The sequence below is a fragment of the Terrapene carolina genome, unplaced genomic scaffold (assembly GCF_002925995.2).
Source record: "Terrapene carolina triunguis isolate 2854851 unplaced genomic scaffold, T_m_triunguis-2.0 Scaffold231, whole genome shotgun sequence".
Lineage (NCBI taxonomy): Eukaryota > Metazoa > Chordata > Testudines > Emydidae > Terrapene > Terrapene triunguis.
Genome location: NW_020664582.1, coordinates 17,220,544 through 17,240,549, shown reverse-complemented (window position 1 = coordinate 17,240,549; position 20,006 = coordinate 17,220,544). Strand labels below are relative to the sequence as shown.

At 46.2% G+C, this 20,006-nt stretch overlaps 2 protein-coding genes across 2 annotated transcripts in view; one reads left to right on the top strand and one right to left on the bottom strand.

The window, feature by feature from the left end:
- Positions 1–9,798, top strand: part of PIGL (phosphatidylinositol glycan anchor biosynthesis class L) — a 74,910-nt gene extending 65,112 nt beyond the window's left edge. The window contains 3 exon segments of the mRNA XM_024218495.2: positions 2,869–2,900; positions 8,294–8,427; positions 9,650–9,798. Coding sequence (XP_024074263.1) covers positions 2,869–2,900; positions 8,294–8,427; positions 9,650–9,748 — 265 coding nt within the window. The 3' untranslated portion in view covers positions 9,749–9,798.
- Positions 9,799–12,228: 2,430 nt separating this feature from the next.
- Positions 12,229–19,047, bottom strand: CENPV (centromere protein V). The gene is made up of 5 exons (XM_024218501.2): positions 18,621–19,047; positions 16,282–16,380; positions 14,209–14,278; positions 12,869–12,983; positions 12,229–12,501 (listed from the first exon to the last, which is right to left on the bottom strand). The coding sequence occupies exons 1-5, from the start codon at positions 18,893–18,895 to the stop codon at positions 12,377–12,379; spliced, it is 684 nt and encodes a 227-aa protein (XP_024074269.1). The 5' UTR covers positions 18,896–19,047; the 3' UTR covers positions 12,229–12,376.
- Between the last annotated feature and the right edge of the window lie 959 nt (positions 19,048–20,006).

The window sequence follows — 20,006 nt, the reverse complement described above, 5'->3', positions numbered from 1 at the left end:
AAAATGGTCTTCCACTATATGTTTTTCTAGTGCTCTGTCCAGCCTGGTGTTTGCGGTCTCAAATGATTGGGCTTCCACCACTTTCCTTGGAGAGTCAGCCCACAGCTATAATACATCATCCTGATTGCCAGCTTATAAATTCCCTTTCTGAATCTCGCCTCTTTCCTTCTGCTTCCAGCCCCTTCCTCATTCTTTATTGTGCCGAGGTTGTTCTGATGCCTCCCCCATGAGCTGAGAGCCACAAAAATAAACTGAGCAGAAGGCACCAAATTTGTTAGTACTCAGCAAAGCTGTTTCCTTGGTAACAGTGACCATGCTTAAACAAAAATAATAGATCCCTCTGGGAATGGCCTCCCCCAGATCATTAAGATTTTAGCAGTTTGTTCATGTAGCTGATTGAAGCTGTAACCTTTCCACACTCCACTCTCACACAGTGCGGAGGCGAAGGCAGTGTGAGCAATGAAGCAGCTCCGTCATTTGTGAACTGGAAGATCCCTGGGTCACCCCTTCTCCAGATTACTTTGAATTGGCGAGGCCCTATCCTTTGTTGCTGAAATATGAATGAGTGTAGATTGTCTGAATGCATTAAACTGTGTTTTGCCTACACAGTGCAGTTCAGGGTGCAGGGGAAATGCAGCTGGCCAGTCCAGTTAGGGTGGGGGAGGTATTTCAGATTGTAAACATTCAACATCTGGCAAATCTCTCACTGTAAGTAACATCCCTGGGACTCCTAGGAGATTGGCTGCTCTTCCTGCTCCACATCTATTTCATCAGATTAATTGGGCAGATTAGGGGACAGGAACCTAAATGGAGCCCCAGCTGCGCCTTGCATTCCCTGCTATGCTCCGGCAAACTGTATTTCCTCAGTATGCCTTAGCAGATAGCCCAGTGAATACAGTGTAGAGTTTTATGTTCCCCACAGTGGGACCTTCTTAGAGTGAAGTCATGGATTTCATGGAACAATTTCTCTCTGTGTGTCACCAACACAGCAATCTACCCACTGGGACTTGGACTATGCTTCCCTTTCAGTGGAGTTTCCTGCTCTCCAAGTTCCCTGTGAGCCAAACCCTGAAATCCTCACTCGCTTTTTACTCACTCCTTATTGACTTTAGTGGAAGTTGCTTGTGCTCAGGGCTGCTCAGGAGCTGGCTCATACACTTCACTGGCAGTATTGACTGAATAAAAATAAGGACCTCAGGACTTGGCCCAATGGAAACTTTGCTTAAACAATGAGGTCCTAATCTTGCAAGCTGAGCACCTATGATGTGCTAAGGGCCCTCAGTTCCCATTGACTTTAAGGGGAGCTGAGGCTGCAGGAATCTTTTAATGCAGAGATATGCATCCAAAGAAATGGGCTGTAGCCCATGAAAGCTTATGCTCTAATAAATTTGTTAGTCTCTAAGGTGCCACAAGTACTCCTATTCCTGGAAGAATCTGTTTAGGGCAATGGTCTCCTGATCACTGCTTTTGACTACTGCCATGTCCTGCATTTCTGGCTTGACTTTTGCTTTGAATTGCTTTGTGTATTCATCACCCAGCGCTTCCTATTTTGTCTATGCCTGTATGGCTAATCCCTTTCCTCGAAACTAACCAGTAACTAGAGATAATCATAGTTTGAAAATGACTAGAGGCCCAATGTAGTTTACATACAATGTACGTTTTGCCCAGGTTGATTTACACATGAAATGCACCAGTAAGAGACGATAACAATCTCTTTCAATATTACACAGGGTTAAATAACCTTTTTTTCACCCAAATGGTCCATTTTCTATTTTGTTTTTCCTTCAACAAGAACAAGCCTAGCTATGTAACTCCTGCTGCCATCTACTGGAAATCTACAGGTCCAGCAACCAGCAGGCTGGGCCAAACTCAGTGGAGATGTAAATGGTGTTATGAGTGTAAGCTGTTGTGAGTTACACACAGAGGGGGAAGGGCAGAGTTGTAGCAGGAAAAACAGGAACGTTAAAGGGGAATGAGGCTAACCACCCTCCCACTCCTTCAGCATGTGACACCCACCCGGACTTATTGATGTAAATAACACCACTGTTTAGATCTCCACTGAACTGGGCCCCCTCTGCTCTGTTTTCTAAAGACTTTTTTTCTTTTGAGAAATCCTTCTGGGTTGGGATTGAGGCCCACTGTGGGGACAGCATGGGGGAAGTTTGTCCTGCGGTTGCCCGTGCTGTCTCTGCTCTTTGGATAACTAGAGGATAACTGTCTGCAGGGCTCTCTATAGGGCACCTCTCCTCAGAACGAAGTCACTGAACCCGCAGACTCTGTCACTGAGTGAAAAAGAGAGCAGCTACTCTGGGCCAGGCCAGAACCAGTGTCTGTTCACAAGCTGCTTCGAACAATGGAAACAGAAGTGGGTTCAAACACTTGCGCTTGTGGACAGAGTGACGTGATTAGGTTAAATATGCAGAGTCCTGTCGACATGGGCTGGGGAAACCTGGCTAGTACTTCCCTAGCAAGTCTTCTGTACAGCAGGGCTTGCTAGAGGGGTGCCAGTGTCCCAGGTCGTTAGAGACAGGACCCTAAAGAACAAGTGGTATTTGGTAGCTTCTTGCAGAGTTTCCTATATTGTAGGTGGGGAGGGCTTGTCCCCTGCCCCACCAGCCATCCAGCAGTAAGGACAAGGAAAGTAGTGATGGATTAGGAGCAAAATCATTTGCGGGGAACCAAACCTGCTGTCTTGCAGGGTCAGTGGGAGCTGGGACATCCAGTGTCTGCTCCAGAAAGTTTATTTTAGGGGCTGGCATTGTGAGTTTTCGGTTGTGTGTGATGTAGCCCTTAGTGCTTATACATATTTAAAGACGGCTTCGCGTGGCCTTGGCATATGTTCACCATGGTCTCTGTTTCAATTCACAGGTCCCTGCAGTCAGAGGGGAAGTTACCTGAAGGTACGTCACACACGTTTAAACAAAAGCATCAGTGACACTGCAGACAGGATCGGTCTATTGACTTGCATGTTCTGTCCAAGTCCCCATTGGAATAATCCACCTCTTCTTTGCAATGCAAATGCAACCGGGAGTTCAGCTGCAGATTTCTCTTTCATGCTTTTTCCTGAGCTCACGCTCCTGTGCAGTCCCTTCTTCTGGGCCTGGGCATTAGCGTGACTCAGGCGGGGAGTTGGGTTAGGCTCAAAGGCACCCTCTTCTCACCCTGTGTGTTTGTCCTGTCTGGATTGTGTGACACCAGCTCTGCTTCTTGGCCTCTTGCTTTGAGCACATGGCTGCTGTTTCCAGGCCTCTGCCTCACTCTCCAGTTCTTTTGATTTGTCTGTTTTTAGATACAATATTAGGCCTAGTCATGAAGGTGAAAAGGGCTTTAGCAATGCAAACAGATGGAGAACTCTAACTCAATGACATCGTTGTTGAGAATGGTTTTATAGCCAAGTTTAAACGCAGTCCTAGCTATATTATCCTAGGTCAGCTTCACTCACCAACGTGGGCAGTATGAGAAGCATATATTAAAACTGTGCTATGGATGCTAACTGGAGGAATGGTCCGTCATACTGTTTGGCTAGCAGGGGTCTAAGCAAAGGCCTCTGTCCACACTGTGGGACAGCAGTAGCCAAAGCAGAGGAGAGGAAGAGCAACATGCATCCTAACCACCCTCCTGCTTTTACTCCATGCTACCCAATCCCAGAGCAGATCCTCAGCCCTGATCTCTCCCCCACTCCTCCCAGTGATCTGCTCTGGGAAGGAACTCATGGAGGAGTCAGCTCTGCCCCAGGGCATGCAGATCCCCAGCCAGTCCGGTCATCCCCACCCAGCATCCAAAAACCATCCACACTTTGCTGCCGTTACCCTAATCTCAAATCCTTTGTGGATCAGAAGGGTTGTGGATGCGTCATAGAGAGTTGCTTTTGCTTCCCGAGTGGTTAAAGGTTGAGGTCACCCATGTAGTGGAGCGAGCGTGGGCCCAGAAGCCAGAATCTCCTACGCTTTTATCCTGACTCTGCAACTCTGTGGCCACAGTCAGGTCACGTCCTCTGGCTGTGCCTTGAGTGTCCCATCTGCGAATGGGAATGCTCACACTGCCCTCTCCCCATGGGAGACCTGGGGGGCTATATCCATGCCGCATTTTAAATGGGCAAAGAGCAGTGTGTGTGCTGAGTATTGTCCAGAGATTGGGCACAGCATGAGCAGCGGGGGTAGCTGCAAAGTGCTGGGAACAATGAAAAGCAAGTGCCTACTGCCATGCTGCAAGGAGGCAAATATGTCAGACCCCATCTATGATGAACCCACTTCAACAGGCTAATGAGTTTGACTAGGCTTGGTTTAAGCATGGTTTGGCCCTGCCCTCTCAGGCCAGACAGACTGTGTCTAAAACTGGTTCAGATAACCAGTGTAAAACCAGCATAGATGGCGCCTCAGTTTCTCTGGCTGCGCCAGTGGGCTTCTGAAGATATGCATGAGGCTAGCTGCTCTGATTACATCACATCTTACATGACCTACAAATGCCAAAGGAGTAGGGAGCTCCCATGTTGCTGCTTACATTAAGCCTTTCCAAATATAGTTCCAGTCTCATTGAAATTCCCGGTATTTATAATTTGATCTGGCAGGCATGCAGGGCCATGCATCAGAAGGACTTAATGAAATGAGAGTGACGTCGGGGCCTGCCTAGGCTGTCTGGAGCATTCTTTATTGTGAATGCTCCCTTGCCAGGAACTGGGACCTGTGTGCCGTTGAACCGGTGTAAGCTCATGGGATCGAAGAGCCCACAGAAAATCATTCTGCAAATAGTCTTTCGCTGTATCCTCTGAGCTAGGAGGGCATTTTGGGCAGTGGTATGCAAATGAGTACCCCGAGCATCCTACTTTGCTTCCTAATTCCCATATCGAGTGTGGCCATAGCAGGTAGCTTTTAAACTGAAGCGGTGTCCTCCCGGCCAGCTCTGAGCAAGTAGGCCTGATTCAGGAGCTGGGGACAGCTGGTATGCACATATCCATGGTACAGCCACCTCCTGGCTATAACCAGCTCCCAGCCAGAAGAGCCAGTGTACTAACATCTAGCAGAAGCAATGCAAGCCCCCTGTCAGAGATAGCTCTGCTAAGAGCCTACTTCATTCCAGGCACACTTGTTGCATACATTTGTTGAAACAGAAAGCCAAGGTGACTGGGCTTCAGACCTCCAGCAGATGATCCGCTAGCTAGAGAGGTCATGTTAACCCAGACAATTGGTAAAGCAGCTGACTAATAATCTTAAATCTACCCTGGGGTCACAGTCACAACCGTCTCCTCCACAAGACTTCGCCTGAGGGTGTCAAATGAGCAGGCCCATCAATAGCTCTACTTGGACATTCCCTTTCTCCTACCCTGGCTGGCAGGAAGGGCTTTGAGTCTCTGAGCCCTTCCCATCTGTAGCTGGACTGTACATTCCCTACCAGCTTCGTTTCATCTCTTCTTCTCATTCAAAGTGATCTCTGCTGGTGGTGCCTCATGACCCTGGTCGGATTGCTAACGCAAACAGCTCCTTTACTTAAAGCTTAAATTGCAGCGGCCTAAGCTGTTCCCGCTCTGTGCATAGAGGACTTCAGCCTGTAGGGTAGCAAACTGGCACCTTTCACCTGTACTAAATTCACTTGCAATGATTTTGCTTTCCAGTAGCAGGTAGTGAGCCCTCCCAGCTGCTAGGAATTGGGAAGCAAAGGGCAATGTCTTTGGTGCAAGGGAAGGGGAGTGGTACAAAGTATCCCTGGCACACAGGTTTCAGGGCTTCTGGTGTCCAATACTTCCACGTGGCCTAGTTGTAAGCTGCCTGGTAGGACAACAGGCCCCTGCACCCCTTCCCCAGCCACCTGCTGCAGAGAAGGCGCAGTGACCTTTAACAGGCCGGTGTTCCACTGAATTGCTGCCACTTTAACAGGAATGGACCAGGTACATGGTACAGCTTTGACATGATGAATGTGCTGAAAGGCAGGCTTCTGAGCTTGCTGCCATCTGGTAAATTGGAGCACTAGTTTGTATCTGATGGGTGCTGTCTTCCATCTACAATTATCATTGGAGAGCGCCATCTGCTGGAAATGTCTCTTTATGACCTGGCTATTTTTCTAATGTCAATATTAACTATCGATCACCTTCTGGACAATATTTACTCTGGCTTATCTGGTAACATCCGACTTCCTCCGTCAGGTCAGAGCCTGCAGCCAGGTGAACTGATGTGACACTTCTGTGAAAGCTCCAGATCACATACCTTGTGTCACTCTCTATTCTAGCACCATTGGGTCAGGATGGAAACCTGCTGTTGCCCTCTGACCCGCCAGCCCTGTCCCCCTGCAGCTGCAGAAGGTAATGCTAAAAGCCATCTCTGCTCTGTCAAGCCTGCCAGTGACTAACCCCTCAGGAGCAATCCAGCTGCAAACCCTTCCAGAAAGAAGACTGGGAGAGGTTAGTGCTGATCTAGTTAGATTGTGTTGGCCAAGCTTTGGTCATAATCTAGGCAAAAATCATCTAATAACCAGTGACTAATGCAAAAGCAGGAACAATTATGATTATGGGGTGGAAAGGTGGGGAAAATCCCTTCACCTTTCTTTTGGAGGGAGGAAGAGGAATTGAGGGGCCTGGAGGCGGTGCTGGAAGGAGAGGTTTCCAGAAAACGTACAATGTTCTTTCACTGATGGCCTCTGATGAAATAAAAGCAAAGTGGGTTGGTGCCCCTCCTAGGAATAGGCCAGGGGCAACCATATGCACCGACTCATTTGTGAGGCTGGAGAAAGTTGGAGGTCTTGCCCCGTCTCCATTCTTTGTTCCTCGGCCCAGAATATTCCACAGCTTCCTTCTAAATGTCTTATCAGCATGCTGCTCCCCTCATTCTACACCTCGGAGACCTCTGTGTGGCTTCTCCCCCTGCCCCTCTCCAGGAATTCCACAGATAGCTCGCTCAGTGTATGAACAAGAGCTCTTGCTTTCCCACCCTGGACCTGAGCCACTTTTGCATTAGAATGATGGGTTTTAGTGAAACTAACTTGAGCTTGATCCTGTGAAATCAGTGGGAGTCAGAGTGTTCTGCACCCCCAGCACCAGGCCCTTAGTAAGTAATATGTGTCTGTCTAAGTCTAGAGAACTCACAGCACAAAGGCAGCACCCCAAGTTCCCAGCTACTTTGGTGGGCACAGAATGACGAATGCACGTTCCCTAGAGACTTTTAGGAGGAGGGTCCCTCTTCTCTCCTTGACTTGGAGCCAGTCAAACCTCAGCTAACTTCTTCCCTCAGAGAACAGTGAGCCACTCCTGGATTTCAGCATCATGTCCCATTTGTCTGAGAACCATCAAGTTGCTTCATGTTCACTTTGTGATCCTTGTGCCCCGTGAGAACATAATGACAACGGAGAAGGACCTCAGGCTCCAACTGAAGCTGTATTAGATGTGTGATCTTGGGTTCTCCTGGAGTTAAAATGATACAGATGTTGAGACAGTTCAGGCCTCCCTTTGCACCCTCCCTTCAGAGTTTCATTCAGATTGCAGGGGCATGCTGCAATGCATCTGATTGCAGATCCTACTATGTCTATACAATGTGACTGTTCTCATCTGTCAAACTCAAAGTAATGTCTAAAGTAAGGCGCATAATAACTTCAGCTTCTGAAGTGTCAGGAAATCTCAAGGCACTTTCCCAAAGAGCTACATTTCCTTAATGGGACCATCAGCTGAGCTCATCAATAAATACAATTTAGCCATGAAAGAAATTTAGCAATTAACTTTTGAGTTCAAAGGTTTCTTAGAATCAGGGGAAATAAATGAACCATAGCTGAATCTGTTCTGCATGCTCCTTTCACCCCCTGCATGACAAACATCCAAGTGATGGGTTTTGAGCTCCTATTAACATGTAATCACCTGCCTGTGTTAATATCTCATGCAGTCATTCCTGGACCCTGAAAACACTCATTTCTGTAGCAAAGCATGTTGAAAATTGGATTAGAAGGACAGTCAAATGAACCGAGGGCTGCTTGTTTAACTACCTTCAAATGATACAGTGTTGGCATTCAAAGGGCCTTCCCATGGGACCAGGACTGGGCCCAAACAAGTTCAGAAATAATTTAGATTGTCATAAAAAGGCATCCACCCTTTAAACCCAGGTTTCCTTCTTGGGAATCCAAGTTTGCTCTCAGCAGAATAGCTAAGAAGCAAACAGAATTTAATAGAAATTCACACGGCACAAAAGTAGGTTCTGACAGAATTTGGACTCCTGGTGGGCTGTCACACAGGAGGCTGGGGGCTTTGCCTACCCTCGTGATGCTGTGAGCTCGTAATCATCTTGTTGTCTTGCATTCTTTCTCCTGTTGCTCTGCTCAGGGTGCCGGGTCCTTACCCTCAAGTCAGTAAACCTCCTCCGGAAGTACATCTCCATCCTGGATGTGCCCATTAGCTGCCTCCAGTCCCAGGATGTTCTCTTTATACTAACAAAGGAGGAGTCTGAACAAGCCAAGGTGAGATGCATTGTTCCTGCCCAGCCTGTTTGAGCATTTCAGAATCATTGTGAGGGCTTCAGCCAAAAGTGCCTCATGCATGTAGAACTTAAAAATATATATACTGCACATGGAGTGTAATTGGCACATTTCAAACAGTCAGAAGAACATAAGAACGGCCATACTGGGTCAGACCAAAGGTCCATCTAGCCCAGTATCCTGTTTTCCAACAGTGGCCAATGCCAGGTGCCCCAGAGGGAATGAACAGAACAGGTAATCATCAAGTGATCCATCCCCCGTCGCTCTTTCCCAGCTTCTGGCAAACAGAGGCTAGGGACACCATCCCTGCCCATCCTAGCTAATAGCCATTGATGGACCTATCCTCCATGAATTTAACTAGTTCTTTGATTTCTGATTTATTTATAATCAGTCTTTGATTTATGAAGCATCAGTGGATTTGCTTTTAGGAATATTTACTTGTCAAGACAAGTTGCTTTGTACGCCGTTCAGATGGTGGGATTGGGCAGCTTTGCAGCTCTTACACCCTGGGTGGCCAGAGTGCACTCTTATATTTGATACAGTGATGTGGATTGTGGACACTACAGTTCCCAGCATGCAGTATTCTATCTTGATCTGCTCTCTGTCTTGTATGACTACTTGTGGCAGCAGGCTCTTAGCAAGTTGCCCTGTCTTTTGGGCAAACTTTGGGTTATTCTGCTGTGTGAAATCTCTATACATTCTAGTCAAGAAACCTCTTATCACCATATGATTAGAACTCCCTCCACATTATATTAAAGTAAACATTACAGAGCAAACAGTGCTCCTAATCTACAAGTAACACCCACAGCACTGTCGTATTTGTGAGGGTAATAACAGAAAGTTCCAAGTACAAAAATTCCTCTGATATTTCAAGCAACAGTGGCTAGAACCTTGAGCCTGACCTTCCTACTGACACTTACTTTCCAAGTGGCATGTCATAAATACATGAAATGGGCCTCAACTAGCAACTTCTGGTCATATGCAACCACTTGAAAATAGCCCCATCATGATTCCAGTATAGGATTGTTTGAGTTTAGTGAGAATCCCACCACTGCTAAGCTGTGTTTGTGCTGGTCCTTTGGTGGGTCACTGAAGACAGATTTCACTGTAAATCTAGTATTGAACTTTACAGAAATCCCTGAAAGCTGTCTTCCGCATGGGTTTGGAAGGTCTAATGTTTTCTCGCATATTTTTATCTTTCTAGAGAGCCATGCGGTGCCATCACAGCCAGCTTCTCTGGTTCCGCCACACCTATATCCTGTTCTCACGCTTCATGGTGATCAATTCACTTTGCCTTCTATAAAGGGAAGGAGAATCATACACACTTCCAGGGGTATTGAGAGACCAGAGAAGAGAGGCTCTGCCTGACCAAACACTATTGAAAGCTCTTGTTTCTTTAATGCCTCAAGAAGAGGACAGAATTCCACCTTCTGGGATACACATTGTCCCTTGGGGTTTGAACCAGGATCCTCACAGCCCTCAGGCTGTAACACTGAACCGCACAGGCCTGCCTGTCAGTCAGCCAGTTCCTGCTGATGGAGGGCTGGTTTCTTGACTTTAAAATGCCAAAACTTTAGGAATAAAATATTAAAAATTATACAGACTAATATAATTGCACTGAACTCTTACTGTTCTTTCCATCTCGATCCTCCAAGCCACCCTGTGATACGAGCTTTACTCGGCTGGACTGTACCTCGTGAAACACTAGTATTTATTCCTGCTTCCAAACAAAGTCTTTGAGATCCGCTGAACATAAGCTGTTTTTCACCAGGATGTGCAGGGTGTACGAATGAAGTGACAAGTGAGATGGCGCCAGCCAGTTCTTTGACAGAATAAATATGTAGACATAAAAATTCCAGATGCACCATTTGAAAAGCTGCCCCCTTCCTCTTAGTTGCCAGGAGGAAGTGCTGGGTTCTGGGTTTTGCAACCCACAGATTCAGCAGGTAAGTGACAGGCCAATTTTCAAATATTTGTTTGTAATTTTTAAATCTACACAGAGATTTTCATAATAATTGGAATCTTAAAGGAGGACTTTCACACTAGAGCAAACTAAATAATACTCAGCATTTACGCAGCGCTTTGCACTCATCATCGAGTTATTCCTCACCGCCCCTGTGGGAGATAGGGATATAAAGACTATAAACCCTAGTGTAAAGATAGGATAAGCAGCTTGCCCAAGGATACAGAGCAAGTCATTACACTGCCAGGATCAGAGCTCAAATTCCTGGCTCCTAATTCCTTACTCAGATCATAACACCCTCCCAAACATAGCTATTAAAAAGATACCAGGGCAGAACTGTACTCTCAGTATTTAAACACACAGCTAGGGTTGCCAACTTTCTAAGCGCACAACACCGAACACCCCTGTCCCGCCCCCTGACCCACCCCCCGCTCACTCCATCCCACCTCCCTCCATCGCTCGCTCTCCCCCACCCTCACTCACTTTCACCGGGCTGCGGCATGGGGTTGGGGTGTGTGGGGGGGTGAGGGCTCTGGCTGGGGGTGCAGGGTTTGGGGTGCAGGAGGGGGCTCTGGGCTGGAGCAGTGGGTTGGGGTGCGGGAGTGGGTGAAGACTGGCTAGGGGTGCAGGCTTTGGGGTGGGGCTGAGGATGAGGGATTTGGGATGCAGGAGGGGGCGCAGGCTACAGCTGGAGCTGTGGGCTCTGGGGTAGGGCCGGGGATGAGGGGTTTGGGGTGCAGAAGGGGGCTCAGGGCTGGGGCATGGTGTTGGGGGGGTACAGGTACGGGCTTCAGGAGGGAATTTAGGTGCAGGAGGGGACTCTGGGCTGGGACAGGGGGTTCAGGGTGCTGAGTCCCGGCAGTGCTTACTGCGGCTCCCAGGAAGCAGTTGCCAGGTCCCTACATCCCCTAGGCACATAGGCGACCAGGGAGGTTCCATGTGTTGCCCTCACACCCACACCCGCAGCTCCCGTTGGTTGCGGTTCCTGGCCAATGGGAGCTGCAGAGCCGGCACTAGACAACCCTACACACAGCTATCTTTAAGTCCATGAGTCAGACCGCTTATTCAGCAGAGCACTTAAGCACATATGCATTAACTTCAGTGGCACTACTCTTGTGTTGAAAGTTAAACACGTACGTAAGAACTTGCTCAACTTAAGCCTGTAATGCCAGCATCAGCCCGGTATAGCTCTAAATCCAGAGTAACTTCAGTGAAATCAAGGGAGAGACGAGTGTAACAGCAGAATTTTTCCCTGGGTAGGGAGACGTTATTTCATGTAGTACGGTTGTGTAAACCAGGGGTTCTCACCCTTTTTCTTTCTGAGTCCCTCCCAGCATGCTATGAAAACTCCACGGCCCACCTGTGCCACAACAACTTGTTTTCTGCATATAAAAGCCAGGGCCAGCATTAAAGGGTAGCAAGCAGGGCAACTGCCTGGGGCCCCATGCCACAAGGCGCCCCGTGAAGCTAGATTGCTCAGGCTTCTCCAGGGCTTAGGCTTTCTTTCCTGGGCCTCAGTGAGTCTAACACTGGTCCTGCTTGGTAGACCCCCTGAAACCGGCTCATGGCCCCCGGCTCCTGGTTGAGAACCACAGTGTAAACCAGATAATAACACAACTGGGATGTGTCTGCACGAGCCAAAGACAACATGGTAGAGTCTTGCAATAGATGTAAGAACCTTGTTCTGACTAATGTGATTTGAACTCTGCTGCAGATAGGGGCAGTGTCAGAATAAGGCAAAGAGGAAAAACCCCAGCTGTTGGGTAGGTTACGGAACTGGTGTGGTCTGACAACTGAATATAAAATGAAAGGAGGGAAAAAACAGGCAGCACAGAAAGATTTATTTAAAAAAACAAAGAAGATATACTTCCCGAACAGCCTGGCACAGGAGAGCTTGAACTAAGAGGTCACGTGGTGGCCTGCCAATGGCAGTGCTCCAAGCTAAGCCCTTTGGATACTGAGGCTGTATCATGGTTTCGACATGCTCCTGATGGTCTTATGTTCCTTCATGGCCTTCTCCCACTCTTTGCCATTGATCTCCTCCATGATGGTGCTGCGCACAGTGCCCTCATCCAGGCAGTGGGGGGCTATTCCTGGAGAAGAGGGAGAAATACAGAGAGAAACTCTCCCTTTGACGCCAAGGAGAGCTATTCTCTCAGTTTCATGGGCAGTGAATCTCAGAGGGTGTTGATAGTGTCGATACAGCTGCAGCAGGTGAGAAACCTGAGATGGCCAGTGGCCCACTGGTCACAGTTAAGACTTACACAATAAGGAGGTGCTATTGAAAGTTGCAGGTTCATATGTTCAGTACTTTAGAAGCAAGCTGTATGATGCACAATTATTGTGCTACTGCTCTTGGCAGAGTGCTGGTGGTCGTCAGGGTCATTATACAAGTGCAACGGGGGGTGAATTTGTGTTGGCATAGGTCTACCAGGTTTCTTCCCGGTTCTGTTTACCTACCGTAACCATCTGGGTTAGAACGAGGAGTGTAAAAGCTCTGCACGCCGCAGGTTTTACAGAATGTGTGCTGGGCGCGGTGCGTGTTGAAGGTGTACGTTGTTATGTTATCAGCACCCTAGGCAAAAAAATACACAGTGAAGGTTTGCCACGTACCCAGAAATGGGTCATTTTTTGTCACTTACATTCCACAGGCTTGTAATTAGTAAATGTAAAATTGCAGGCACAAAAACAGAAGCCTAATTAAGACTAGTCTAAAATATCACCCGCTATGTCTTTATGTGAGTTAGAGTTAAGAATACGGCATGCATGCTGCTCTGTTCCAGATATTAATCTCCTTTCCCTACCCTCTGTGCTTTACTTTCACATGCACCTTTCCCCCAGACAAGCCTACCAATTGCCGTGGTTTTACTTTCCGATCACTGAAATGCAGTCACTGAACTCTCTATTACAGCAGGTCTATTATAAAGTGCTTAGGTTTTTTTTAAATGCTCCAAAGTAAACATAATTGGGGGGTTTCCTCCCAGAAGCAGTGGACAAATTTCTGTGTTTATCTGAGACCGTCCAACTATACAAGAAAATCAAATTAAATGGTGCTAGAAGCCAAGAAAAATTAATCTAAGAGCTACAGTCCTCAGAAAACTTGGAATCCAAGAGCCTAACCTGTAAGATGCCCTTGTAACAATTAAAATGTAAAGGAGTTAAGCCTGTAATCAGAATTTAAAAACCAAGTTAAGGGAGTCTGAAGCTGATCTAAAATAGAGGCAGAATTCTTTATAGCAATGTGCTTGGACCCAATCCACAGCCCAATAAGTCAAGACTCACACAGATTGCGATGGGCTTTTGCTCAGATCTGTAGCCCATTAGGAGTATGAGTGCGACAGTAATGCTCTTTGTCGTCAATGTAACATGGACTTAGCACATTTACCTGCAAAAAGAACAGGAGTACTTGTGGCACCTTAGAGACTAACAAATTTATTTGAGCAAAAATTGTTAGTCTCTAAGGTGCCACAAGTACGCCTGTTCTTTTTGCGGATACAGACTAACACGGCTGCAACTCTGAAACCACATTTACCTGGTGGCAATGCCACTCCTGGGGTGTACATACATCCCTGCCTCATCTTTTGAAGAGGTATAGTCACTTTTCAAACATGGAACTTCCCATTCTGAGACACGCTAACAAACACATACAGCCAGGCTCCTAGGATCCAAATGGATTTTTCACATCTCTCCAGACAGACACAGGCAAATTTATGATACAAAGCTGACCACCACCTGAATCTTTCAGAATCAAATATCTTGACAGGTACCCACACCCACTGCACTCATAAACCCTAACCTACCTTCAGCAGCTTGAAGTGGGAAGCCGGGACAATGAAGTGTCTGTTCTGTTTCTTTATGCAAATACTGCAACTGTACGAGGGGAAAGAAAAAGAAAAAAAACATGACTATTCTATAGGCAGTTATAATCTGCAATGTAACAGTCATATCTAGCCTAGAGCTCTCAACAAGTTAGATTTCATTGAAAACTATAATTATTTTTACCTGGTTGTCATCAGGGTGGATATTAGAGAGACAAGAGATTCAATGGAAGTTGGTCCAATAAAAGATATTACCTCACCCACGTTGTCTCTCTAATATCCTGGGACCAACACGGCTACAACATTGCAAACATCAGGTTTGATGACAGGAGTGGACAGACTGCAACTATGGCATATGTATTTGTGTATGCATGTATTCAGTCTAGAGACTTACGTTTTCCTGTAATATGGAAAGTAAGCTTATCTACACTGAGAGCTGTATAACTGTCTTCTCTCCACAGTACAACTCTCAATGGATAGATCAATGCTAAACTGTGGCCTTGAGAAATCCATGTAAAGTTTGCCAACTTAATCCAAATGCTACCAATATTAATTACTTTGCAAACAAGGGAAACAGATTTGTAGTGACATCTGGGCTAGAGAGAAACTAATTCTGAGTCTGTGGAAAGACCATACTGAAATTAGACTATTTTATAGGGCTTGAATATATATCCCTCACCACATGTTGGTAATAATGTGTTCTCCATTTGATAAGAGAATGCCAAGAAAGGATCAAACCCCACACCCTTGAGAGATCTGTTGGAAAGCATTTTGTTTTGAAGAAGTATAAAACAGAGGTCCTGAGTATTTCTGGTTGTTAAAACCTTGACAATTTTTGTACAAGCACAGGTATGAATCATGAAACTGTAGCTGAATTTCAGTGTAAGTTTTTGCACTCCGCTTACCTATATTTCCCTCTGCATTCCCATATGGAGCTGCTATTCTGTACTCCTTGATGTGCAGAATCCTGTTAAACATCTGCCATGTTTTACTCCAGATATGGCTACATTTTAGTAGTGGGGTAAGTGATTCCTGTATGTACAGGAGTTTGTAAAATGCTTCCACAATAAAATTCTGTATATATGTAAGATATTGCTGTTAATAATGATACTAAATATAGCACTTTGCATGTGTTTAGAACCTTCCATTCATGGATCTCATGAAATTTATTTAGCTTCATAGCATCCCTGCAAGATATGCAAGTATTACTGTCTTCATTGTGTGGCTGAGGAAACTGAGACATAGATATAGTGACTTTCCAGGATCACAGAGGAAGTCTGTGTAATTATTAACTGTAGTAGTTGTAGACTATGTAATAATAATCATCACATCTTACCAAATTGTAATGAGCAAGTCACTTTGATCTGAATTTCCACTTGCATAAAGGACATTTAATATTTTCCCCCAGATAGAGCAGTTGAAGTCAATGGAATTTCTCTTCTGGATTTAATTGGACCTTGTATTAGGGTCATAGCTAGTATTCCACAAAGTTTAAAAACTGGGAATTTCTTTGACTTTTTTTACATCTACTGTTTCTGGCCTATGAGAGGCAGATCCCATCCTCAACAATCTGCTAAAATTGCCTGAAATCACACACCTAGTAGCGATCTCAGTAAGGATCCCTGTAACCCCAACACTGCTACAGTCTCCCTGTTCTCAGCTGTTTTCCAAGCACTTGTTATCTCCCTGACAACTGCAGCTTTTTCCACAGCCTCACCCCTTCAGCTAGGGCATAAAGAAAACACAAAGTTGTCACTGTGCTGCCCAGAGAGTAGAAGTGCACAGCACCTTCCTTTCTCTGGCAATCAGCACATTGTGCAGTTGCAGAACCAGTACCTGAAATCAACAGTATTGACCTACTGGTGGATCTGAACTCAGCTGGGGCTGCACCCTACAGGAAATAGGTTAGACATCTGTCCTGCTACTATACCAACTTCCAGTGGATTTCTGTTTCGTAAACACTTTGAGATCTTTGGATGGGAAGTGCTAGAGAAGGGCAAAGTATTTGGCTATTCAGATTTGGAGTGGCAAAATAAATAAATAAAAAACACTCACTTGCAGTCAAAAATGTGCAGATCTGTTGATGCCCAAACCTCGAAGCGGACAGCTCCGCAGTGACAGCCTCCTGTGTGCTTCACCAGGCCTCTGTACTCACTGGATGGAGCAAAGGCACATGCACCCAAAAAGAGGATTCGTGATCAGACATTTCTTGTTGGCCAAGGAAGCACTGAGATTTTGTAGCGTCACAGTCAATTCTACCAGAGACATTATCCACTCAGCAATGGGGGCCAAACTGAAGGAGACCCACCTTCCCCCAAATACATGTCCAAATTCTGACCTCAGCTACAGTAGTAAAGCTAGAGTAACTCATAGAATTCAGTCAAATTATGTCAGGATTACACCAGTGAAATTAAGAATAGAATTTTCCCATTTTCCCACCAATTCTGCTCCAGGCTGATGTTCTTTCTAGAAAGAAAGCATCACTAACTTGCTTCCATTTCAGAAGCTGGAAAAAAAGACGATAAGTAGAATTTAATTAGTTTAAAACATTTTAATATGTTTTTGAAGTCTCCCGGCTGCACTCACAGCCTCAAGGATCCTCTGCTTTGTGCGTTTCTTTCACTCCCTTAGGACTTTGCCATGGTAACCTAGCAAAAGCGACATGCCAGGTCAGATGCAAAAATATTAAGTCCCTTACTTTTCATATTATCAATTGCATGTACTGACAGTTTGTTCAAATTTATTAATGGGAATAACAAAAATATAACGATATTACACACACGTTCAGATGGGACAGCGGGATTAGAATATGAGCTTGGTAGATGTGTCACTGTAGACAACAGAAAAAGAACAGGATAAGAGGATTTTTACTTCCCTTTGATGTGAGGTTCCTGAAACATGAACAGATTAAGAGTAACAGCCCATAAATTCCATGGGAAGAAAATAAACTCTGTGGCTCCACAGAAGCCAATGTTTATTATTGTAAAAATTTTGACACTAGGAATATTACATTGCAGAATAATATGGACAGGCTTCAAGTACAGCAAATGTGATACTTATGGGGCCGAGATTCTGGGCTGAGAAACTGCAGAAATACAAAATAAAGTCTTTTTGAAGATAATTAAGTAGTCTGACTAAATCCCACACTGTACTTGGCCCCTAAATCTGAATCCAAAGCAGAGATATTTGTCCAGTCAGAGCTGCTGTATGTCTAGCCATGACCACTTCTCTGGATGTGGTTATGTGTGCAATGAGCCTCCCACATTATTACCAAAATCAACATCTAGATATTAAATTGATAAGCATTTTAGAAACACTTAGATAAATCTACATGTAAAATGTCTGGATAACACTGCCAGATAATACTTATTTGCATTGCCATTAAGAATCAAAAGAAAGGTGGTTGGGTGAGTCCTGCAAAAAACGTGTTTTTGGAAGGCTTCGTTAGCCTCCATGTATTGGCTTGCTTATTGAGCAAGAAAACGTTTGCTGTTAACTTCCTGTAAAATCCACATTTTACTCTGCACATGGATTCATAGAAGTCATTTATATGGCTAAAGCAAAAAGTGAAGGGAAAATTGTGAAAAGCCCTACTGTCATTCTCTCCAAACCCAGAGAAGCATGGATTGTAGATGTATGACCCTTCTGACTCAATTAATTATTAACCAGGCACTTATCAGATCAGACTGACAAAGGTCCACAGGCGAGCACTCGCCTGGCTGGAATCAGCATTCCTAATGCGGGTTTGTTTAGTTACATAAATAGTTACATTCATGTCCTTTGTCTAAAAGTACCGAATTGTAGGTTTATACCAAACACAGAACGCAAAGATGGAGAGAAGGAGGTCTATCAGGGCATCAGTCATGTGGTTAGACCCACCTGAGCTCAAGGGGGAGCAGCCCCCTTCAAAAGCCACAGGGTAGATGGGGTCTAGGGAAGAAAAATATTCTGTCCTAACCCCAGCTCTAACAATCATGGGCCCGCTTCCATTGACTTCAGAGGAGCGAGTCAAAAACGTGCAGATGGGCCACAAAAAAATAACGCAAATAAAATAATCTGCACAGACACATTGTTGGCTGCAGAGAAATCCTTGGGCGTGAGAGATCCTGTCCCAACCGGTGCTGCGCTCAGAGAGGGCCCTGCCCCTGAGGCCGGGAGGGAAGATTTTAAAAAATGTAGGTGGGACCCAAGCAACATGCAAAGCTGCACCATGGATCCGCACCAGCCCTTAAACGGCAGCAACATGCCACAGTGACAGCATAAGCTCGCCGAGGGTGGGGTAGGGTTCGTTTCTGCCCCGCATCGGAGCGAATTGGAGAGGCGCTGCCCTGCCTCCGGAGGAAGAGCTTAGGGCCTGGGGACTGCCGGGTCCGTGCCCCCCTCCTTGTACTCACAAGGTGTCCAGCAGGAGTCTGGCTGCCTCCTCACAAGTCAGGCTTTGCCTCTCCTGAAACTTCACCCAGCGCTCCCCCTGCGCCCCCAGATCGAACAGGCAGAACGCCGGGGGAGGCAGCGGCGGCTCCCCTGGCCTCTCCCGGGGAGCCGCAGGCTTCTTGCCTACCCGACTGCTCTCTTTCCCCCGGAGGGAGCGGGCGGCAGCAGCCGGAGACGCTGCGGCTGGGCTTCTCCCCCGAGATTTCCGAGCAGAGCCTGCCTTCGTTTTCCCCATGCTCCTGGCCCTGAGGTTTGCATGCGCCCTGCACCCCGGTGACCACAGAGCTTGCGGCTGGGCCCCTCTCCCTTGGGGCCTTTTGCTCCGTTGTTGTGATCTGGAGTTTAGGTGCAAAGGGTCACTCCGGAGCTGCTGCTTCAGAGTCCGGAGCCACGTGGACTGGGAGGGTTTGGTGCCAAATCCTGGGGAGTGAGGAAAGGTGGGGAAGGAGAAAGCTGGATCCTGCCAGTTTTTGACATGCCCCCCTTCTCCCCAAAATCCCACTGCTTACACAGAGAACAAGCCTAGTCCCCCCTCCCCCATTGCATCCAGTGCCCATATCCTGAGGAAACCCAGTACAACAAATTGGACATCAGGAATGGTAACATACATAAGCCAGTAAGTGAACACTTCAATCTCCCTGGTCATTCTATTACAGATTTAAAAGTCACTATCATTGAACAAAAAAACTTCAGAAACAGACTTAAAAGAGAAACAGCAGAACTAAAATTCATTTGCAAATTTAACACCATTAATTTGGGCTTGAATAGGGACTGGGAGTGGCTGGCTCATTACAGAAGCAGCTTTTCCTCTTCTGGAATTGACACCTCCTCATCTATTATTGGGAGTGGACTACATCCACCCTGATTGAATTGGCCCTGTCAACACTGGTTCTCCACTTGCGAAGTAACTCCCTGCTCTCCATGTGTCAGTATATAATGCCTGCATCTGTAACTTTCACTCTATGCATCTGAAGAAGTGAGGTTTTTACCCACGAAAGCTTATGCCCAAATAAATCTGTTAGTCTTTAAGGTGCCACCAGACTCCTTGTTGTTTTTGTAGATACAGACTAACACGGCTACCCCCTGATACCAGTACAACAGTGCCACAATACCTAGATCTGGCACCTGAATCCAGACAGTGATGAGACCCCCTAATTCTATTGCATAAAGGGTAGATGTTCCTTTTACAAAAAACACATAACACATCCCAGTTGAGGGCACTGCAAATACCAAGATCTAGCACTTCAATCCTGCCAATTTTTGGCTCCAATCCCTAAAATTTCACTAACTATACAGAGATCATCCAGGTTTGTGCAGCACTGATGTGCCAGGGTTTGGGCATGTGT